The sequence below is a fragment of the Carya illinoinensis genome, chromosome 7 (assembly GCF_018687715.1).
Source record: "Carya illinoinensis cultivar Pawnee chromosome 7, C.illinoinensisPawnee_v1, whole genome shotgun sequence".
Classification (NCBI taxonomy): domain Eukaryota; kingdom Viridiplantae; phylum Streptophyta; class Magnoliopsida; order Fagales; family Juglandaceae; genus Carya; species Carya illinoinensis.
The window spans coordinates 25,683,035-25,708,636 of NC_056758.1; the positions used below are offsets into that span (position 1 = coordinate 25,683,035).

Genomic DNA, 25,602 nt, shown 5'->3' on the forward strand with positions numbered 1-25,602 from the left:
TGTTGAAAATGCCCAATCTTGGGACACAACTGATGTGCATGATAGGTCTAGGCAAGTTGAGTCTAGTCATGGAAAATATACTTTAAATGAAGATGATGATTTGCGTGCTAAATTAACATTGTTGTCTAGAAAAGTTGAAGTCATGGAATTGAAGAAAGTAAATGAAGTGCATGCTGTCCCTAAATTTTCTGAGAAGTGTGGCATATGTGAGGATCGTGGGCATTCAACTAATGAATGTCCCACGATCACTGCTTTCAAGGAAGTATTGTTGGACCAATCTAATGCTGTAAACATGATACATAAACCATATTCTGGTCCTTACTCTAATTCTTATAATCCAGGATGGAGGAGCCACCCAAATCTCAGTTGGAGGGGTGACCAACATGTAACTTCAGCAACCTTGGCCCCAGGGCCCTCTCAACTGGCAATTCAAGCACCTCCAATGCAAAAGAAGGGACTTGAAGATACGGTTCAGCAGCTGAATGTGACACTTCAACAGTTCATGCAAGGTCAAGCAACACTCAACAATCAGAATTCATTGGCAATTAATGACATACGGAGTTCCCTCACAAGGCTAACTACATCTTTAAGTACCCAAGAGAAGGGTAAATTTTCTGCACAGTACAACCAAATCCACAAGGGTAGCCTCATCAAGTGCAAGCAATAAGTGAGGATCTTAACTTAAAGTCGGTCAAAGCGGTGACTACTTTAAGAAGCGGTAAGGTGGTAAACATTCCAGCACATGAGCCATACAATTTTGGTAAGGCTTCTAACCCTTCTAATAAAGATGGAGAGCATGTGTCTGATGAGCATGAGAAAATACATTGTCCTATACCTGCTCCTTTTCCTCAACGATTAGTTCTGTTGCATAAAGATAAGCATCTTGCTGAAATTCTTGAGGTTTTTAGGCAAGTTAGGATTAACATCCCTTTGTTAGATGCTATTCAGCAAATTCCTGCTTATGCAAAATTTCTAAAGGATCTATGCACTGTAAAAAGAAAATTAAATGTGCATAAGAAAGCTTTCCTTACTGAGCAGGTTAGTGCTATCATTCAGAGTAATACACCACCTAAATACAAGGACCCTGGAGCACCTACAATTGCTTGTGTGATAGGAAATTCAAAAATTGGTCACGCTTTGTTGGATCTTGGTTCAAGTGTCAATTTATTGCCTTACACTGTGTATGAATAGCTTGGTTTAGGTGAACTGAAATCCACACCTATCATTTTGCAACTTGCTGATAGATCAATAAAAATGCCTAGGGGTATAGTTGAGGATGTTTTGGTTCAAGTTGATAAATTTTACTATCCTGTGGATTTTGTGGTGCTTGATATGAACTTGTCAAATCCATCTACTTTCCAAGCTCCTGTAATTCTTGGTAGACCATTTCTTACTACATCTAATGCATTAATTAATTGTAGAAGTGGAATTTTGAAATTGAGTTTTGGAAACATGACATTGGAGTTGAATATCTTTAATACTTGCAGGCAACCTCAGGATTTAGAAGAAGTTAAGGAAGTTAATTTGCTGGAAAATATCCTTGATAAGGACTTTCACTTGAATCTTCCTTCTACTGATTTACATTTGTCATTAGAAAGTATGCTAAGTGATGTAAATATACTTGATGATACTTCTAATGTTTCTTTCGCAGGAATCGGGCATGGGGTGCCTTGGCAACCAATGTTTGCAGAGTCGCCACCTTGGGCAGCACCCATAAAACCATCTTTAGATGACAGACACCATCTCATTGGAGCACTCAGGACACTCGAAAATTCAAATATGAGGTTGAATAATTTTTTTTATGATGACCTTCACTTGTTTAAATATTGCTCTGACCATATGTTTCGAAGATGTTTAGCCAACAAACACATCCAAAGTAAGATTTTTGATCCTGGTAAGTTAAGGTCTCGATGGAGTGGGCCTTATGTGGTACAAACTGTTTTTCCTCATGGTGCTATAGAGATAATGAATCCTCTCAATTGTAACATTTTTAAGGTTAATGGTCAAAGGCTCAAGCCTTTTATTTCTAACTTTGCACCTGAGGAATCTACTCTACATTTGCTGGATCCTAATTGATGGTTCTTGATCTATCCATTTCTTTTCATTGTTTTCTTTTGTTCTTCAGTTTTTATTTTTATTTTAGCTGCATTCTTTTCAAAGCTATCCAGGTACTTCCTTTTCCTCTTTCCTTTAGTTTTTCTTTGAATTTTTGGTTCTTCTTTTAGTTATTTTGGCCCTTAACTGCTCTCTTTGTGTAAATTCTTTCATTTCTCTTGCATCATTGAGGACAATGCTACAATCTAGTTGGGGGGTGGAAGAGAATTTATTTCTCTATTTGCATGCCTTAGACATATTTTGGTCCACTTTGGGGGAGTGTTAGTAATGAGTTGAAAGCAGATTAAATCCCTCATTCTTGAATTTTACATGCTTAAAAAAAAAAAAAAGATTTCTTGAGGTCATGCAACATGTGGAATGTAGTGAAAATATGAGTATATGTCAAAAGAGAGACTTATCCATTTTATTTAGTTGTTAAACCAAGGGAAAGATGTCAAAAGTTTTGCTAAAACACACACAACACATACCCGGAAGGCCTAGAAGACTACATTGAGTCATTGTTGGTTGATTTACACTTCAATTGTTTGAGACTCTAATGAACCATATCCTAATGGCTTAGGAAGAAATTTGGAATGAATTAAATGAGAAAAGGGACAAGCCAGGGATCCAAAAAAAAAAAAAAAATCCTTTAGGTAGACTAGTGATAAGGGCTGAATTGTGAAAGTGTGGGTAGGCGCACATTCATAGGTTCGATTCCCCCACTAGGAAATCTAAAAACATAAATTATATCTGTGTAGTGGAAAAGGCTGCCTATTACCGGGGTCCTTACAAAAAAAAGTAGGCGCCTTTCAAAGTGTAATAGCGTGAAAGCCGCCACTACAATGGTTTTGAATTAGAGTAAGACCATGTGGTTTTCTCAGATTGGTTGTTGTGATTGAAACTGTTAATGTCTCTTGGCAGTCGATCTTGGAATTCTAACCCCATTTCCATGCACTTGAAAGAAAGCAAGCTTTGTTACATGTAATTCCCTTGGTTGATTAACTAAATGGTGTATAAATCTCTCAGTTGATACAAAATTCATATTAATCTATCTCCAGTGTTCTTAAACTCAACAAGTCTATTTCATGGCATGTGATCCTCGAACTTCTTTTGAAATTGTAGTTGGAAAACTCACATTCGCATGAATTCATTCACTTTATTTGCTAGAGTCTAGCAAAAAGCTAGTTGGGGGGTGTGATGAAGCGCTAAAACTGCATGATTAAGTTACTTAAGTGAATAAATTGTTTAATAAAAAATGATTTAAGTACTTAATTATGCAATAGATCACAATACTTGAGTCAATTGATAAATTCTGGTATTTTTGTGCTTAGAAAGATTTATAATATAATTGTTTCACATGAAAATAAATATTTCATTTTTATTCCTCTCATAACAGCGGTAGTTTGGGCAATACACAACAAAGATATCATTCAAGTGTGAATGCACACATGCAGACCAGCCTCATTCGGACAGCACTCACTACACGTGCTAACCATTGCAAGACAAGCAACTCACATGCAATAAACCACACCAACTTACACATGCAGCGACAAACTCATTCGGACACAGCACGTTGCAGAAAACTCACACATGTTCGGACAACACTCACTACACGTGCTAACCATTGTGGAATGGGACGTGATTTGTTTTGGATTCTAGATCGATGCAATATTTTGTTGATAATTGTTGATTTCACTATGTTACTAGTCGGATTTAAATTGAAAATATATTGCGGCTCTTGCTCTTATTTTGTTGTTGACGTAAGGCACAACAAAAGCTTGAAAACTATCAAGGCCTCTCTCAATTGTTTGTTAATGTGTGTTTGACTAGTAAAGTACGGAATCCCTTAGGAAAATATTGCAAAACTTGAGCTTAACTTTTTACCTTCCGATTAGCACTGCCTTGATTGGATTGTTAATCGAGAAAATTATCTAGAATCCGAAATAAAGAGAGTCTCATACCCAACCCAAGTGTTCGTTAATTTGTTTTTTTAGAAACTCTAATTTCAACTTCAATTATCTTTTTGCATTGCATTTGAATTTTATTTTCATCTCTCATACTTGATTCATTTGTTACTCACAAATCTCTTATACGCTTTGATAACCCATTGTCCCTGTGGAATACTATCCTGGACTTATCCTTGATACAACTTGACACTTCTACACTTGGAAGCACATTCGACCACGAGTCACTCACTCCAGGCACTATACTTTTGGGCATAACAGAGTGGCCCAACCTTCTAGAATAGCTAGACCTATGTCCCAGAACCTGCCTAAAAATGGCTGCTGCTGCTTCATCAGTGCGATCCTCTGGTTCTTTGGCATTTATCAATTCAACCATCTTATTCTGTGGCATTTTTCAGAACCCAACCATCAATCAGTTTTATATGCGTAGTATGCTTAAAGCTCCCATTCAATATTCTATTTATCACCTAACTAATTGATCATAAAAAGCTGCTAGGTTTCTTACTATAATCTGTTATTTGTTGGGCATATAAGGTTGATGCTTTCTTAACTAATATTTAAAACTAAAAATCAAAAACATATACTTAAGAGTAGTAAACACAATATTGTTGAATACCATAGACTGAACAATTAATAATTTCAAATTACTGGCAACTTGGCAACTGAAAAAATAGTTTGTGAGTGCTTACATAATTCTTTTCTGTGGTTGGTGTGATGAATCTGCCCTTTTTATTTGACCAATGCGCATCCTTGTAGAAATCAATTAGATTCTTGTCCTTCTAAATATTCGAAGATAGGCAAACCAATCAAATTATATAAGTTCCCATTTCAAATAAAATGCAAATTGACAATTAGGAGTTAAAATAAGCTTATACCCTTCTTTCCATTAGTACAACAAACGACGTCCTTCCACTTGTGTGGTTGACCATTTGTTTACCCCTATTCTCTTTGTTTTGAGTGGATATTTTCTGCAATAAAACACAAGTTGCAACTGAAAAGGCATCAAAACTAGCTTTTAATGCCAAAAGACCCTAGTGTTGATTTGTTTTAGCTATATAGAAACCCACAGTCTTTTATTCATGAGTCACAAGCTGTACATCTTATCTAAACTGGTGAGAGTCTTCAGAGTAAACAGCTTTTGCTGATGCACATTATCGCATTCGTTCAATATGATATTAGACATACGTACCTTGAATTCATCACTAGCCCACCCATTGCATAACCACTCCCAAACTGGCCTTTCTACCATCGAACCTCCATTAACTACTACCTCCTCATGTGTTGCATATTCCTTGTATTTCCGATGCAACATGTAATGAAACGAGTTGTATGCACGGGATAGCTGAGTTGTGACTGTCCGACGATGATTTTTCTTGGTCCAATCCAACACAAAATCAGCCTACAAATGCCATTGTGTTAAAAAACCTGGTTACAATATTTCTAACCATGCTTACTCTAGTTTTGTTAAAAACACATGTACATGTGCTTCACCATTATATATGATTGGTGATATTATTGGTGTTAATACATCTAGATGGAATTATAGTACGTGCAGCTTCAAGATAAAAACAAAAATAAAACCACCTTCTACATTTAGACATTCAAGGCAAAAAAACCAGCTTCTACATTTAATCATTCAACCAAAGTCTAGCAGCTTCTACATTTAATCATTCAATATCCATAAAAACTAGCTTGAATTTAATTTAACATGGTCTACCAACAACTTCTATATATCTTCTATTAATTCAATATCCATAAAAACCAGCTTCTACATTTAGACATTGAAGGTAAAAAACACAATATTTCTACAGTTATTCATTCAACCAAAGAAAACCTTACTCGAACTCGATCAATAAGTTCATCCTTCTCCTTGACGTCGACGTTACTCCAACTTACATGCCCCATTTCTGCATAGTGCTTCACAATCCATGTCACTCTCGTTGTATAGACTGTCCTGTTGTTGCATGATGGACCTATATTGCCATCTTTTATCTCCAATGGTATCTTGCCATACTTTCACAAACTCTCAAATTCTGTCCCTCTGGCTACACCCCTACCACGTTTGTTACTTCTTGGTGCTATATATATATATACCAACCATGCATAGAAATGTTTAGACTTTTAAGTTGCTATAAGATTTGTATATATATATTACTAGCTAAGTTGAAATAACTATCATTCTTACCCTTAGATTCTTCATTCAGCTGACCTGCTGGATTACAGCTCTTTGGATGTGAGTGGAGTCATCAGCTTCCACCTCCCTTTCATCTCTCAGATCCCTACTAAGGTTGTTACTCCTTTGTACTATATATATATATACCAACCATAGAAATATTCAGACTTTTAATATGCAATAAGATTTGTATATATATTACTTTTAAGTTGCAATAAGGAACAAACATCTACCCTCAGATTCTTCATTCACCTTACCTGCTGGATTACAGTTCTCTGGAATCTGAGTGGAGTCGTCAGCTTCCACCTCCCTTTCATCTCTCAGACTCCAACTTTCGATGCTACTGGTTGCAGGTGTTGTCCGATGGGAGGCAACACTCATTTCACTGGTCCCACTCTTCCTCCACCTCTCCCTCTCTTCGATTGAACCATTTCCTTAGCAAGCTAATTTAATTCAGATTAGCATTACTACCTACTAAAGTGTTAATGAGCAGAATGTGCAGTACTATGTAAGAAGATGGGTGTACTATGCTATTTATCTATCGCAGAAGGAAGCTTCACTTCGACCACAACTTTCCAATGTCCAACACAGAGTTTCTTTCAACTGGAAAGTAGAAATATGCACAACCAATTCTTTTAACTTCAGGACTGAATTGGTTCAGAGTGCTTCAGCTTGCAATGTGTTTCAAGATAGCCACCAAGAGTAGTTGACTGAAATCTTATGCATTGGTAATGCCAAAAGATGGTTTGGCGCTATATTATTTTCATCTCCTACGTAAGTGTAGCTTGTGTCTCCCAAAACTTACACCTGTTGCAAGGGACGGTAGGATTTTGGAGATTTGTTCTATCATTCAGAGATATCGCATTCCGATCTGCAAGTACTTATGTCAGCAACATCATGATTACCTGTTTATGTAGCAGCAGGTTCAAATATCTTACATTGTTCTTCTTTTTCACAATATATATGATAGCTATTGTGTATAAGCTTTGACTGTACACCCTAACCTTTATATATTCTCATGAATCAGATCAGTGGGTATTTATCATTGGAAGATGTATCAGTTTTATTTGCGAACACAGTATATACTACACAACTTTCAGATTTATACGTAAGATCGTGACTTTAATGTATTATATATACATATTGCACGCAAGTGTACGTGATCAACTTCTATGATCAAGAATTATATATAATATATTATATATAATATTATTTATATATATAAGTAATGCTATTTAATGTGTTATATAGGTAAGTATGTACCAAGGTTGTTATATAGGTAAGTATGTACCAAGGTTGGACTATTATTCTATTACATCATGTATGTGTGATCATGAACTTCTATTATCAAGTATTATATATATTATACTTTGTTTATTATAATATATAGTTAATGCATTTATAATATATTATATATGTATGTTATATTATATATATAATATGTATATATAATATAGGTAATGTTATTTAATGTATTATATAGGTACGTATGTACCAAGGTTGGACTATTATTCTTTTACATGTATGTGTGTTAATGAACTTCAATGATCAAGTATTATATTATACATGTCTATATGTGTGATCAACTTTCCTTTTCAAGTAGTATAAATATATATATTTATATATATAATATTAGATAAGTGCGTAATGCTAATGAAGATATTATATACATAAGTATTAAAAGTTGGATTATGAGGGCCTCATATATATTTGTCCAATAATATTGAAGCGTATGCTGTATAAATATAATCACTTATCTATGTTAGGTAACAAAGTGTACGGAAGTAAAGAAAGTACTTACAACTATATAAATTTTATTATTGAAAGCGTACGCTGTATAAATATAATCACTTCTCTATGTAAGGTAATAAAGTGCATGGAAGTAAAGAAAGTACTTACGACTATATAAATTTTATTATTGGAAGCGTACGCTGTATAAATATAATCACTTCTCTATGTAAGGTAATAAAGTGCACAGAAGTAAAGAAAGTACTTACGACTATATAAATTTTATTATTGGAAGTGTACGTTGTATAAATATAATCACTTCTCGATGTAAGGTAATAAAGTGCATGGAAGTAAAGAAAGTACTTACGACTATATAAATTTTATTATTGGAAGCGTATGTTGTATAAATATAATCACTTCTCTATGTGTAAGGTAATAAAGTGCACGGAAGTAAAGAAAGTACTTACGACTATATAAATTTTATTATTGGAAGCGTACACTGTATAAATATAATTACTTCTCTATGTAAGGTAATAAAGTGCACATAAGTAAAGAAAGTACTTACGACTATATAAATTCGAGCTTGTGAGGGTTGATGATAATGATCAATATTTAGACATCAATTAAGATAATATATATTTATCCAAAAATGTTACTTGATTTCTACTAAAATCAATTATTCATTTCAAATAAATTAAATGAGTGAATATTTATTCCATACTTAATAAGGTTCGAATATCTTATATGTGATAACCCGTTTTTACATGTATTTTCACTGAAGGGTTGTTTTTAATTTAATTAATATATTGGTTTATTTATTTTAAATTAATTTATTTTAAATTGGTTTTAATTTATTTGATATCGTGTTTAATTTATTTTAGTCGTTTTACGGTTTTTAATATCGTTTTCGGCGGGTTTGTTTTTGGTTTCCGGAGTGAGGATTTGACCTCATTTCTTTTCTTTTCTCTTTTTCTTTTTCCCTTTTTCCTTTTCTTTTTCTTCTTTTCTTTCTTTTCTTTCTTTTTCTTCTTCTTTCTTCCCCGTTTCCTCTCTCCCGTGCACTGCCCCTTCTTTTTCCCCTTACCGTCGCTGCCACTTCGGCCGCCCATTGCTCCGCCGTCCGGCGGCTGTGTTGTACACCACCCCCACCATTCTCTTTCCCTCCCACCAGAGTTCATCCCCACCAATTTTTAGAGCCATCGGACCAGCCGTTAGCTGCCACGAACCCCTGGAAGTCACAGCACCTGCTCTGTTTTTCCCCTGTTGCCGGTTGCTTTTGCAGCCCAGAACCGCCACTCGCCGGTGGCGTGGCCTACACCACCCACCCAGTTTTCTTCCCCTCTCACCGGTGAACATCCCCACCAAGTTTCACCTCCATCCGAGCCACCGTTAGCCACCACGAGCTCCTCCAAGCCATACGGTTTTTCACTGATTTCGGCGCCGTCGCACCACCTCTGGCCACCATCTCTTCACATCTTCTTCCTCTACCTCTTACCAACCTAACCCACCTAATTTTGGTCCCGATCCGTTGTCGGAGCAGCTCCCACGAGCTCAACTCCGATTTGGGCTTTTTTCGCTTCCTCCGCCATTTCCACCACCACCCACGGCCAAAACTCGTTTCCTTTAGCTTCATAAATATCTATAGACCATTCCCTATCAATTTTGTGCCTTGGTTTGTTCCCGTTCGAAAGTGGGTAATTTATTACCCACGGCAACAATGTAAATTACACTTTTACGTTGCTTTTCCTTTGCCGTTTGCAACGCCGCGAGCTTTCTAAAAATACCGTATAGCGCTGTAAGTATTTTTCAAACTCTACTTTTAGATTTAAATATATTTTTCTTATTCAATAAATATTTATCTGTTGGTTGGCTAATTCTGGACTGAGTCCAAGGAGTTTGGGGGTCGGATGGTTTGAGGACGGAGTGCTTGGTTATGTTTGTTTGTGATTTGGTTGGTTATTCGTGCCATGAGGCGTGCGTTGCATATTTGTGCATTTTATTTTAATTGAGAAAATCTCGTTTTATTGGCGTAAATGAGTTTCGGGTGCGTGTGTCTCACGAGCCCAAGCCGGGATGGGTTATTATCTCGGTGGAGCTCCTCTGGTCACTCGGGAGTGGATAATACTGAGTGACATCCCCTGGATTGTCACAGGGCGACGACCGGATCACACGATACGGTAACGCTGTCGTGCCGACTCCGTGGTCCCTAGAGTAGCGGGGACTAGAGGATGGCCTGGCCAGGTACGCGCGGGGCGTGAGTCTGGGCATCGCTCGTTTAGGTGTCACATGCGTAGTCGTTACCTGCGGTGTGGCACAGAGCCAGGGTGTGTGGATGATCCCTAGGGGAGATCATGGTGCATGCATAATTGGATCATTTTTATGGTTTTCGGATGTGGGCCATTTTTTGGGAAAATGGCGAGGTTTGATTTCGAGGCTTTTGATCCATTTTCTGGGAAAATGGTGGTTTGGGCCATTATCTGGGATAATGGTGAGGAATGGTTTTAATGGTTATGTTTTTGGGCCAAATGAGTTTTTGGCGTGCGTGGAAAAATTATGATTTTATGGGACATGTGCATTGCATTCTTTCATGCATATTGTTTGAGTTTTATATGTTTTTATCTAGTGGTGTTTGGATTTTACTTACCTGTGGCAACATTTTTGGTTTCATAGATTTGGTGCAGAGTTCGAGGAGGAGGAGGAGGCTGAGCCCAAGGATGCGGCTCCGTCGGAGTTCTGGGTTGAAGTTAATGTCTTGTTGTTGCTTTGAGTAATATTTGTAGTTTGTAATATTTTATTATGTATGTTTTGAACAGCTTTGTATTTAAACAAGAAAAATTCTGGTACTTAGTTTATGACTTTGCTATCCGCTGCGTGTTTCTCGTGCACATTTGTTGCTTTCACACACACTTGGCACTTATCGATAGGATGGTGACCCGTGATGTCATCGTCTGGACGTCTCGATTTCCCCGTGTCCGTGCGTGGGGCTTTGGGGGAGTCACATTATATATACAGTCATGCTACATATTAGCCTTCATAAATCACACACCCTGCACACTCGATAAAGTGAAAAAGAAATTACAAAAATTCATTCACAAAAAATACCTTCTCTCACACTAAGAGCCCTCATATATTCATTAGTTAAGTTTTAATAAACAATGCCCCTGTATTTGGACCTTTTCCTACTACACAATTGAGCAGAGTTGAATATTGACCATGAGCTTCATGAGCTTGATGAGTTGACCTTAATCAATCTGTGGAATAAAATTGGCACTATCTTCTCCTTCATCATTCAAAACCTATTTCAATAATGGCTATTGTACAATACCAAAAACATCACTTGTTTCTAAAGCTTATACAAAAAATCATCTCAACTATTCCATATATATGTCCAGTACAACATTAATCATCCATTCTATAGCTAAGCCATATTCACTTTCACAAAATATCATGTCCAGAAGTACAACATTAATCATCCAATATAGAGGTAAGCCATCTTCACTTTCACAACAAATCATTACAACTGTTCTATATATATGTCCAATACAACATTAATAATCCAACATAGAGTTAAGTCGCATTCATTTTCACATAAACATTACAACTATGGCCAAAATAGCAGCTCACAAAATTGATGCTTGCGAAAATACAAAGAAAAAGAAATAGTTGCAAGCCAAACACCAAAAACCACCGAAAGGTTCTGCAGTACTTGCACGTCGTCTTCTTTCACAATCGGTAAAACCAACCCCTACCAAGCAGCACCTTCACTACCAATTGAGTTAGCTGCCTGCATGATGGACTTTTCCAATGAAAGAAACTTCTTTTTCCAATATCATGTGCTGGGATTTTCTTGGATGTAAGTAGGGATGCATGATGCCAAGCATTGATCAAAACAACCTGGTTAATAATATGTAACATCAATACTGGAATACATGGAAAAACACTAAAAGAAGTATAGAACAAAATTAAATGGTTAGAAATTTATAATCACAAAACCCATACTTGTAAATGAGTAGCACTAATGATATGGAATTAGATTCTACTTGTCTCATACATACTTGTGTGTTTGATAAGTGCAAACCATGGGGTTGAGCAAATGTAAATGAATAATAAGTCCATAAAACAATATCAGTTGTAAATTTTGTGTACAAAATCAGTAGTAAGATGCTTATATTAATTAATTATTACAACTCCTCATTAATAAGAGATTATCAAAAGTTGCATGAGATATACCAATCCTCCCCGGTAGCCATCATAACAATGCCCACCAAGTTGTCAGTTATTCATCAAATTCTGCATAAAACATAGTCATTTATTGGAGTTAGATATTTCATATTTGGGCGCACAAAAAATAATGAAAACCTATTTTTAAATAACTATATTGAGCAGGTTATACTATACACGTATGAACTCACATTTAATCTTGTAATAATAAGTAACACCCTAGCATAAATACATACCATCGTCAGACGAAGACTGGCTGTCCAAAAGAATGTCTTCACTGCTATGAGTATGATTATCATCATTTTCATCCTCTTCATCATCAATGAATTCTTCATCATCGGCAAAGGGTATTGCATGTTGCAATGTTCTTTCTTCAGCAATATGGGTTGGTTCCACATCAGTTCTATGCAATGGGTTCCTAGTATCATCATCATCACATGCGGGTACAACTTCTACATATGAGGGGTCATTCTCTTGGAAAGCAGGAACATTCAGATTTTCATCATCATCGACATCATCATTGGCCACGGGCATAGTTGGAACATCATACACGTTTCTACTTGTAATCTTTTGCACGACGGACCAATTACCACCCAGGTTAGTGTCTTTAAGGTAAAACACTTGGGAAGCTTGACAAGCAAGGGCAAATGGTTCATCCTTATACCATTTGCGAGCAGTGTTAACACTAGTTAGGTGGTCCCCAGCACATATTCCTCTCCTCCTATCACCGATATCAAACCAATCACATCTAAACAAATATACATGACGCCAACCCATATAACGTAATTGCAATATGTCAATCAATACACCATAAAAATCAACAGGCTGTGATCGGTGTTCCCCTTGAACAACAACCTCACTATTCTGGGTTGCACGAAATTCTCCATGCTTTATTGTATGGAATCTGATGCAATTCATTATGCAAGTAGAATATGAAGAGACCCATGGATCTGGTCCACAAGCGAGTGCAAAAATGTCATCAGAAACGTCATCAGGACTTGCTGAACGTATTTCTTGAATCTAAACATGGCGGTGTGAAACAAGGTAATTAGCCATACTCTAGAATTAAAGTAAATTGACAAGATTAAATGTGAGTTGATTTTAGAGATAACGTACCCGTGTACGAAACCAACTTGGAAATTCAACTTGATGTCTACGATCGATATTCTCGGATGAAATTTCTTTCAACTTCGTCTAGTGCTCACTGCGGAAACATATGCAGATATTGAAACTGAGACAGGTCTTTGTAAAGAACAAGCTAGAAAGCAATGTACAAGTAATGGAAACAACCAAAATACTTACTCTAGGTATTGACTAATCTCAGCACAATTATTAAGCACGTACCGCATTGCCTTTGCAAATAGTGGTTTATCTAATCGATTGGAGGTATGTGAGCCCAAAGGACGTATCTTTTGTGAGAAAATAGAGAAATGTTCAGATTCTATACCCTTATCTATATCTCTGTTTCTTTCCTCCTGATTATGTATGGTCCCAACATCATGGATGTACAGGGAGCAAAAGGATAAGCATTCAACATGGACATATGCTTGAGCAATTGAACCTTCTGGGCAAGCCTTATTCCTTACATAACGCTTGAATTTTCCCAAATATCTCTCAAAAGGATACATTCACCTATATTGAACAAGCCCTGCAAGGTAAGCCTCGCGGGGTAAGTGAATGGCGAGGTGTACCATGATATCGAAGAAAGCAGGTGGGAAAATCATCTCAAGCTTGTAGAGGATAATCGCAATGTCATTTTGTAGTCGCTTCAATATGTCTAGTGTTAATGTCCGGGCACACAAGGCCTTGAAAAAGGAACTGAACTAGATCAATGCAAGACGAATATCAGATCGTAAAAACCCCCCAATTGCAACCGGAAGTAATCTTTGCATGAACACATGACAGTCATGACTTTTCATTCCTGATATCTTTCCATCAGCAACTGAAACACATCTAGAGATGTTCGAGGCAAAACCATCGGGAAATTTAATAGATGCAAGCCATTCACAGAAATGTCTCATCTGATCGATATCCAATGTGTAGGAGCCAAGCACCATGGAGTACCCATTTGCCGAAGGTTGTAAATGTAATTCCTTCCTTAACCCAAGCTCCATCAAATCCCTACATGCATTAGCTGTATCTTTGGTTTTTCCTTCAATATCCATCACTGTTCCTAAGACATTGTCGCAAATATTTTCTTCAATGTGCATGACATCAAGATTATGTCTTAATGGTAACATGGACCAGTAAGGTAAATGGAAGAATATACTTTGTTTTGTCCAGTTCAATTCAGATGGTGTGCGTTTTCTCTTTTGAGAGCCTTTGCCAAATTCAATGTTACCAATCTGCTCTAGTTGATGGAGTACATCATATCCTACTAGATCTGGAGGTGGCAAGCGATGATCCTCACATCCATTGAATGCAGCCTTTTTCTCTCTCCAAGCATGCATGGATGGCAAGAAGTGATGATGACCTATATAACAATGCTTCCTCCCATGTTTCAACCACTTTGAATCTGTGTCTACATTGCATAATGGGCAAGCCATCTTTCCTTTTGTGCTCCACCCAGAAAGATTGGCATATGCGGGAAAATCATTAATTGTCCATAATAGTGCAGCATATAACTGGAAATTTTCACGCTTTGATGCATCATAGGTATCTATGCCATCCTCCCATAATTCTTTTAAGCCATTCCCTATAGGTTGCAAATAAACATCTATGTCGTTTCCCAGTGCTTTGGGCCCAGGTATGAGTAAGGAGAGTATTAAGTACGGATCTTTCATGCACAACCAAGGAGGCAAGTTGTATAGCACGAGTATCACAGGCCAAATGCTATAAGGTTTACTCATATTGTTGAATGGATTGAATCCATCACTGGCTAGCCCCAATCTCACATTCCGAGCATCTTCTGCAAAATGGGTGTAGTCTTTATCAAATTGTCTTCACATCTTAGAATTAGCAGGATGCCTTAAAGTACTGTGGTCATCAAGTCATTCTTCTTTATGCCATCTCATTTCTTTTGCAATATTCTTTGACATAAACAGTCTTTGTAACCGAGGTTTCAGAGGGAAGTATCGCAATACCTTTTGGGGAATCCTCCCCTTTTTTCTTCTACTGGACACCCATCTTGACTCGTTGCATTTAGAACAACTTTCTTTATCAACATCATCTTTCCAAAATAGCATGCAGTCATTTGGGCAAGCGTTTATCTTCACATAACTAAAACCCAACCCATGCTCTAAGCATTGAGCCTCATGGTATGAGTTTGGCAACTGAATGTCTGGGAAAGCTGATTTTAACAACTGTAAAACCATGTTAAATGACTTGATAGTCCACCCACCAATAGTTTTGATATGGAGTAGCTTAACTATAAATGAAAGCTTAGAGAATTTTTCGCAACCAGGATAAAGTGGACATCTGACATCATCTAACAATTGTTCAAAATTTTTCGATTGCCGCTCACTCATGGTAGGTTGTGAACTAGTACCCTGTTTCATGAAATCATGGTCCATGAATGCACCAGCAAGAATGTCCTATCATCTCATCCATATCATCAACATAATTCTGACTATCATTATATGTATTTTGATCACTGTCTGACGAATTAGCACTCCAACTTTCACTCTCCCCATGAAATATCTGACTCACTCAAAAATGAGTAGCATAAAAGCTATCCCAAGTGCAGGAGGATGTCATGTAATAATTAGGAATAAATTCCTAGATCGTCTCCTCAGGAAAAGTTACTTAAAAATCAAACTCGTTTAAAATGGTGGAAATATTCACAAAGATAAAAATAAAAATGATGGTATGTGCAATGGATGGAAGAGTGCAACAAGAATGAAAAAGGGTACTAGTCATGGACTAAATTCATATTTTTAATCAAAGATTAATCAAAATGAAATTGAAATGAAATGTAAAAGACTAACAAATTGAAATTATTAATCAAAGAGTCAACTAAATTGAACAATCTTAATTAATCTAACAATTAAACAATGAAACTGAAATTATTTAAATCCTATTTAAAATTTAATCAATCTAATATGCAATTGAACTAAGAAATTAATAAAACTAAGCTAAGATTAAACTAGATTAGAAAGTAATTGATAAAACACAAACTGAAAATTGAAAATGCCCAAAACCAAGATTCTAGAATTCATCCTTGTATTCAAATCACAAATTCTCAAAATTAATACATAACAATTGTAATTACTATTAAATGAAAGCTTAAAGAAGTGAGAAAAATAAATAGCACGAAATAAGTAAACAACAAATAAATTGCCCAACTAGAACAAAAACAAAAGCTCTCTCCTTCACTCTCTTTGCAAGAAATTAAGGTAGTACACATAATGAAATAAAATTCTAGAACAATTCCTTTGTTTCATGAAACCAACTAGCACACTTGCAAGAATTTAAGGTACACTTAATGAAATAAAATTCTTCAACAAATCTTAGCACACTTAATAAAAACTCTAGAAAATCCCAATGAACTCACTCCTTTCCTTCTTTGAGAACCACTGACACCTCTCCTCCAAATTCCCACTTCTCGTTCACTACCCTCCCTCCAACCAAATGACCGAATCACCTATTAAGACACCTCACTCAAACCAAGTCAAGCATGGCACTGCACAACACTTCCTTTTCCCTACACGTCCTAACTCTCTCTACCTCTCTTTTAATCATTCCCACCTCATGTTTCAAAAAATTAAAATTCCCTCTTAACTGACTTAAAGGATCAGCCGGCAAAAGGAAATCATTGCAACCGACTGAAATTATTGCAAGAAGATAAGGCAACACCGACTTCGCACAACACTTCCTTTTCACTACACGTCCTAACTCTCTCTACCTCTCTTTTAATCATTCCCACCTCATGTTTCAGAAAATTAAAATTCCCTCCTAACCGACTTAAAGGATCAGCCAGCAAAAGGAAATCATTGCAACCGACTGAAATTATTGCAAGAAGATAAGGCAACACCGACTTCGCACAACACTTCCTTTTCACTACACGTCCTAACTCTCTCTACCTCTCTTTTAATCATTCCCACCTCATGTTTCAGAAAATTAAAATTCCCTCCTAACCGACTTAAAGGATCAGCCAGCAAAAGGAAATCATTGCAACCGACTGAAATTATTGCAAGAAGATAAGGCAACACCGACTTCACACTCCCAAGTCCCTATACGTCTCTTATTCATCAACATAAAACTAATCCACTCACATCTTCTCATCCCAACATTAATGAAAACTCAAGAAAGATTAAAAACTCTCACCGACTCCAAATGAAAAAATGCCGAAGAACATAAGAAAAAAAAAAACTAAAACAAAGCATAAAGTTCCTTTTCCTCTCGGATTGCACCCATTATTTAAAGAGCCAATCCACCGACTTCAATGATGTCCAATTCGGTGGAAAGACGCCTTCAATCATGACTTTTCAATGATAAATTTGGTGGAGACAATTCGGTGGAGACAGCAGCCTTCAATGACTTCTTTTCCTTCATTTAATAACTGGACCACTTTCCAGCTTTGCACATGTTTATGCAGCTCAAATGCACCGGTTCTCTTCACTTTAATGGGATCATGTTTCAGCCAACAACTTCCCGTTAATCATGCCGATTTCTCAGCTTCCAACCTTGCACATGTTTCAGCCAACTCATATGCATCAACTTCCTCTTCATTTGGATCACGTTTCAGCCAACAATTTTCAGCTCATTGATTCCCTTTTTTACTCAATCACATGCACATCACAATCTCACTCTTCTCTCCAACTCATCGATGTTTTTAGCCAATGATTTCCAGCCTCTCCCACATTTTATGCAGCTCAAATGGACCATCTTTTCCTTCATTCCTTCCGTGGGATCCAGCTTGCCATGTGAATGGATTAAATTGATATGCAGCCATTGGAAGACAAAAGAGGTACTTTTCTGTGGGTTGGAAGGGAGTTGGTGGATTTATTTGAGTGTGAACGAAAGAGGTGGTGGATGATTGATGAGACTGAATTGGGTTGAGTTGGTGGGAGTGTGAATGGAAGAGGTGGTGAGGTGAAATGCATACGGCAATCTTCAATCTAGAGATGGTCAACAATTCAATATAAATAATCCTCTCTTTCCATGCCATGTGTATAGGACCTACAAGCCAAAATTCATTGTTTTGAGTCATGCATGCGTTAATGACTTCCAATTTATTCAAAAAGTTTAACATATGGATCACACACAAAATTTATCTCATACCAAGCTTTCTAAATAAAATAAAATATGCATATGAATAACCATTATCCAATTAAATCTCAAGTTATAAAATTAAGTATAAACTCATGCTATTAATCAATTTAAATCACAGCTCGTATTTATTCTTATTTAACCATTTTTCCATTTAAAACCAATAATAATGTCATGATGAATTTAAAATACATTAGTTTTAAATAGATAAAATATGCAGTATTTCAGCTCAATCACACCCCCAACTAGCTTTTTGCTAATCATTGAGCAAAATAATGAAAATTAATTGAGATGAACATTGCATAAAGCTCTAAATTGAAAGAAAAGCAATCAAACATAATTCTGAATTCTCACAGAAGTGACATGTTAACACTCAACCACCAGGGGCTATACCCATCAAGACTATCTCAACAATCTTTCACATAGAATTGAGGCAAATTTCTCATAACTCAAATGTGTGTGTGGAGCTAAACTGGCTGTGCGTTCCTTATTACTAGCCATGATTTGTCATAGGATTTTTCAACCTTAAGATTAATCATTGCTGATTCTAACTACCTCAAAGCCCAAGGGACTAGATGTTTTCACGCCAGCTCTGTTTTTAAAGGTTGGACACTCAACCCCCAAAGTCTTGGGTAACTGTTTCTAGCCCTTTTTACTTAGGAAAGTTTACTAAGTTGCCTTTATTCCTTTTCTCTCTCTTTTTTTTTCTTTTTTTTCTTTTCTTCTTTTCTTTTCATTCTAATCTTTTCAATTTCTTTTTTTTCTTTTTTTTTCTTTTTCTTTTTTTTGGCATGGCTCGGTAGTCCTGCAGTTTACTTCTCCAGTGTTAAATCAATGAATGGTAAATAAGGAACACTACAAGCGTAAGCATGTGCAAAATGTCCTTCAAAATTTGCCTTTCATTCTACAAAAATTTTATTAAGTTTCATCTCAATAAGCATAACATCCTAGTGTTTCAAGCCACATATCAACAAAATATGATGCATCAAAAATCATGCTCTATGTTTAAGCTTAAAAATAAATCTTCACAAATGATCCCGCTCAACTACTCCACCAAGATGCTCAAATTTCACAAATCTTATATATGTATATATATATATATATATATTATGTGCACACATGCTACCCCCCAACTAGTGAGAGACATAGTCCTTAATGAATCAAACGAAAGAAAACAAAGTGCACAGAACTAAGCAAGTAAAACAAACAATCAACATGAAATATAAAACCAAAGCGAAAGAACAAATAAAATAAATGCAAGTAAAGAAAACTGTAAAGAAGGAAAAGCAACTTAAAACACTTCCCTGGGGTCTTGCACAAGTAAGATCCTTCATGTGGATCAAAGACCTTCAGAAATGACTTTAGACGTTGTCCGTTGACAGTGTGAATTGCTTTGGATGAATTTTCTGATCATGTAGAATTTTCATGCGTTCCTTTACAAGCTGAGCGTTGTCATAAGCATTCCGGCGAGCTTCATCCAATTCATTGATCTGCAATTTTCTCAACCCTGAAGCTTCATCAAGTGACAAGTTAACATGCTTTATGGCCCACAAAGCTCGATGCTGAATATCAATAGGTAAATGACAAGCTTTACCATAAACTAATCGGTAAGGAGACATTCCTAGATTAGTTTTAAAAGCTGTCCTATAGGCCCACAAAGCATCAAGAAACTTAATCGACCAATCTTTCCTATTAGGATTTACTGTTTTCTCCATAATGATTTTTATTTCTCTGTTTGCCAATTCAGCTTGCCCATTTGTTTGAGGGTGATAAGGGGTAGAAATTCTGTGTGTGATACCATATTTCTTCACAAGTATAGAAAATGGTTTATTGCAAAAATGAGAACCCCCGTCACTAATGATAACCTTGGGCATGCCAAATCGAGCAAACAAAGATTGTAAAAATTTTAGTAGAACATGATGGTCATTGGTTTTGCAAGCGATGGCCTCAACCCACTTTGAAACATAGTCCACAGCCAATAAAATATATGTGTTTTCAAAGGAAACCGGAAAAGGTCCCATGAAGTCTATTCCCCAACAATCAAAGATTTCTAAAGTAAGAATGGGGGAAAGGGGCATCATGTTTCTTTTGCTAATGGCTCCTAACTTTTGACAAGACTCACATGCTTTACAAAAATTGTAACCGTCCTTAAACATGGAAGGCCAATAAAAACCACTTTGCAAAATTTTTGCCACTGTTTTATTTGCTGAAAAATGACCACCACATGCACCCATATGACAAAATCTCAATACTGAAGAAAACTCGTCATCAGGAATGCATCTCCGAATCAATTGGTCCGAACAATATTTGAAAAGGTAAGGGTCATCAAAGTAGAAATGTTTTACCTCAGATAGAAACCAACGCTTATCTTGGGTTGACCATTCAGAAGGCATTCGCTCAATCACCAGATTATTGACTATGTCAGCATACCAGGGAGCTCTATCAACCACAAACAGCTGCTCATCCGGGAAACTATCATAAAGAGGAAGGCTGACATTTGAAGAAGGAGATGATGACAATATAGAGAAGTGGTCAGCTACCACATTTTCAACTCATTTCTTATCCTTAATGTTGATGTTGAACTCTTGAAGTAATAGAATCCAGCGAATCAAGCGTCGTTTTGCATCTTTCTTAGCCAACAAATACTTTAGAGCAGAGTGGTCAATGAAAATAGTAACAGGAGAACCAAGAATGTAAGTCTGAAATTTATCAAGTGCAAAAACTACTGCAAGCAATTCTTTTTCAGTAGTGGTATAATTTTTCTGGGCATCATTCAAGGTTCTACTGACATAATAAATCACAAAAGGTCTGTTATCCACCCGCTGCCCCAAAACAGCTCCTAAGGCATAATCACTAGCATCTGTCATAATTTCAAAGGGAAGGTCCCATTGCGGGGGTTGCACAATAGGGGCAGTGGTAAGCGACTTTTTCAAGGTATCAAAAGCTTTTTGGCACTCATCAGTCCAAACAAATTCAATATCATTTTGTAAAAGAGTGCACAAAGGTTTTGCAATAGAACTAAACCCTTGAATAGACCGCCTATAAAAGCCAGCATGACCAAGAAAAGAACGAATATCCCTAACTGTCCTAGGGATAGGAAGTTTAGATATTAATTCAATCTTTGCCCTGTCAACCTTTATACCCTCAGAAGAAACAATATGCCCCAATACATTGCCCTGAGTAACCATAAATTGGCATTTCTCCCAATTAAGTAAAAGATTTTTTTCCTCACATCTCTGGAGAATACGTGCCAAATTATGCAAACAACTCTCAAAGGATTTTCCAAGAACAGAGAAATCATCCATGAATATTTCACAAATACCATCAATCATGTCAAAAAAAATACTCATCATGCATCTCTGAAAAGTAGCTGGAGCATTACACAAACCAAAAGGCATTCTAGTAAAAGCAAAAGTACCAAAAGGACAGGTGAAAGTAGTTTTCTCCTGATCCTCAGGCGCTACAGCAATTTGATAATAACCAGAGTAGTCATCCAAGAAACAATAATATGCATTACTAGCTACTCTTTCCAAAATTTGATCCAAGAATGGTAAAGGAAAATGATCCTTCCTACTGGCTGAATTAAGTTTTCTATAATCAATGCACATTCTCCAGCCAGTAACCATTCTAGTTGGAATCAATTCATTTTTATCATTTTTTATGATAGTCAAACCATATTTTTTTGGTACCACTTGAGTTGGACTTACCCACTTTATGTCTGAGATAGGGTAAATGATACCTATTGCGAGTAGCTTAAACACTTCCTCTTTCACAACTTCTTTCATGGTAGGATTGAGCCTACATTGAGCATCACGAACCGGTCTAGCATCGTCTTCAAGATGGATTCTGTGGGTACATACAGCGGCATCAATGCCTTTGATGTTAGCTATTGTCCAACCAATTGCGCATCGATGCTTCCTTAATACTTCAATCAATTGGGCTTCATCCTTCTGATTTAGCTTTGAGGAAATCACCACTGGAAAAGTGCCTTCTTCAAGACCAAGAAACACATACTTTAAATCTTGAGGAAGTGGTTTCAGCTCCAACTGGGGAACTTCTTCCTCTGAAGATTTAAGCATGTCTGGTGGTGGTAGAGCTTCAAACTGGGGTTTCCATCTTGCTCCCACAAATTGTACTTCAAGTGGTAAAGAAGAATCTGCAAAACAATCAAAAAAATCAAAGTCATCTTCATTGATATGATCAATTTTCTCATCAAGTAAAAATTCAGGTGTTTGAAAAATATAATCATCATCAGAGAAGGGAGAATGCCAGCAAATAAAATCTGTTGGTGTCAAACTCTCCACAGTATTCAAATCACTTGTGTCATCAAAATGTGCTGGCATCTTGCAAGCGTTGAAAACGTTCAACTCAAGTGCCATGTTCCCAAAGGTAAGCTTCAAAACTCCACTTCTGCAATTGATCAAAGCATTTGATGTAGCTAGAAATAGTCTTCCTAGGATGACAGGAGCTTGGTAAATAGTGGAGATCGGCTGCTACATGTCAAGAACCACAAAATCCACTGGGTAGTAGAATTTGTCCACCTGGACCAACACGTCCTCTACAATACCCCTCGGTACCTTAACTGATCTATCAGCCAAATGTAGCATGATGGAGGTATTTTTCAACTCATCCAATCCCAACTGCTCATATACTAAGAACGGTAGCAAGTTCACACTACTCCCTAAATCAAGTAAAGCTCTCCCAATGCGTGATTCACCAATCATAATGGAAATGTTGGGAGAGCCGGGATCTCCAAACTTCTGAGGAGTCTCGCTCAATATCAATGCACTAACTTGCTCCATTAGGAAAGCTTTCTTCTTTACATTCAGCTTCCTCTTCACTGTGCACAAGTCCTTCAAAAATTTTGCATATGAAGGCACTTGTTGTATGGCATCCAACAGTGGAATATTGATCTTCACTTGCTTGAAAATCTCTTGAATCTCTGTGTGATACTTGTTCTTTTGGCCAGCTGCCAATCTCTGAGGATAGGGAACCACAGGTTGGTATCCCTTACTAGTCTCAACATCTGCACTCACAGGCTTATTCAGTTCTGGACTCACTACCTTTGGTTCTTTTTCAACTTCATCCGTCTCTGCTGCATCTTTAGGTGTAGGAACAACTACCGCTGTGTCTATGGTCATCTCAGGTTGGGGAACTTCCTTCCCACTTCTCAAAGTAAGAATAGCTTTCGCTGTCTCAATAACGTCTCCTGAGACATTATGCACTTGATGTTGTTGTTGTCTGTATACTTGAGGATTAGGCTGAGGCTGTGCTGGAAATTTCCCTTTCTCTAGGGTGCTTAAGGTCATGCTCATCTTATTAATAGTACCTCGCAACTCATTTATGGCCTTAGTATTTTGATTATTTGTGGTGGCTTGAATCTGCATGAATTGCTGAAGTGTATTGGCCATCTGTGTCATACTGTCATCTAGAGTCTTCTTTGCAGATGATGAAGGCTAAGAACTCTGTACAACTACATGAGGCTGAAATCCAGGAGGAGCTACATGAGGATAACTCTGAAGATTTTGATATGACGAATACTGATGCTGAGGAGCACCCTGATGAAATGGCTGCTGTTGAGGTGGTGGGGACCGACCAGGCTGATCATTTCTACATGAGAAATTTGGGTGATTCCTCCACCCCGAATTATATGTGTTGGAGAAAGGCTGATTCTGTGCTCTATTGACCCAGTTAGCTGATTGCATCTGCTCAGACCCACTTTCTTGAAATACTGGCATTATCGGGCAGTCTTGGGTCTTATGGTTTGAATCAGCACATATAGAACATGCCTCTACTACTTTCACAGGCTTCACTTTTTTCATTTCCATGACCTCCTTCTAGTCAATGCAGTTATTCGAGCTTGAACATCAGTGTCTCCCTTAAGCTCATATCTACCCCCTCCAAAAATAGCCCTCAGTGGCTGTGTTGCTAATGGAACTCGATCAGTACGAGTGTTCCACTGTTGTGCGCTCTCAGCAAGGTAGTCAAAAAATGATAGTGCTTCATCAGGTTCCTTGCTAAAGAACTCCCCATTACACATTGTCTGAACAAACTGCTTGCATTCTAGAGTGAGACCAGTGTAAAAATAGCTCACCAACCTCCAAGATTCAAAACCATGATGTGGACAAATGTTCATCAAATCCTTAAATTTTTCCCAACTAGCCTAAAAGGTCTCATCAGGTCTCTGATTGAACTGGCTGTTTTGCTCTTGCAAAAACTGAGTTCTCTGGAAAGGAAAAATGTTTTGTAAAAATTCACGCTGCATATCAGACCAACTAGAAATAGAATTAGGTCTCAAAGAGTTAAACCAAATCTTCGCTTTATCCTTTAAAGAGAAAGGATAAAGTAGCACAAGCCAACTCAAAATCTGTCAAGTGCTGGTACGGACTCTCAGAATCCATCTCGTGGAACTGAGGTATCATTGACATCATGCCATGCTTAATAGAGAAATTAGGTGCATTTTCTGGTAAAACAATGCATGAAGGTGTAGTGGTACGAGTGGGTTGCAAATAGTCCTTAAGAGTGCGTGGTGCAGGTGCAGCCATGTTTTCTGGTTCAATTTCAATTTTGTCACCTGGCTCACTCAAAGAAAAGACAGACAAGCTATCTATCTCCAAGCTGTGCATACTACTCTCAACACTCGATGTGACTCTAAGCAACTTATTTGAAGTGTCTCTCACCCATGACATGAAACATCAGTTTAGAGAAGCAAAATAATAATAATAATAATAATAATAATAATAATAATAATAACGAGTTTAAATTCAAGTTAAACTACTTTCCCCGGCAATGGCACCAAAAACTTGACTCACTCAAAAATGAGTAGCACAAAGGCTATCCCAAGTGTAGGAGGATGTCGTGTAATAATCAGGAATAAATTCCTAAATCGTCTCCTCAGTAAAAGTTACTTAAAAATCAAACTCGTTTAAAATGGTGGAAATCAAACTCGTTTAAAATGGTATGTGCAATGGATGGAAGAGTGCAACAAGAATGAAAAAGGGTACTAGTCATGGACTAGATTCATATTTTTAGATTTTTGAGTGTCGAAATGAAATGTAAAAGACTAACAAATTGAAATTATTAATCAAAGAGTCAACTAAATTGAACAATCTTAATTAATCTAACAATTAAACAATGAAACTGAAATTATTTAAATCTTATTTAAACTTTAATCAATCTAATATGCAATTGAACTAAGAATTTAATAAAACT

The 25,602-nt window shown here is 36.9% G+C and overlaps 1 protein-coding gene across 1 annotated transcript; it reads right to left on the reverse strand.

Moving 5' to 3' along the window:
• Positions 1–14,003: 14,003 nt before the first annotated feature.
• LOC122316266 lies at positions 14,004–23,531 on the reverse strand. The gene is made up of 3 exons (XM_043132798.1): positions 23,427–23,531; positions 15,235–15,668; positions 14,004–15,120 (listed from the first exon to the last, which is right to left on the reverse strand). The coding sequence occupies exons 1-3, from the start codon at positions 23,529–23,531 to the stop codon at positions 14,004–14,006; spliced, it is 1,656 nt and encodes a 551-aa protein (XP_042988732.1).
• Positions 23,532–25,602: the final 2,071 nt, after the last annotated feature.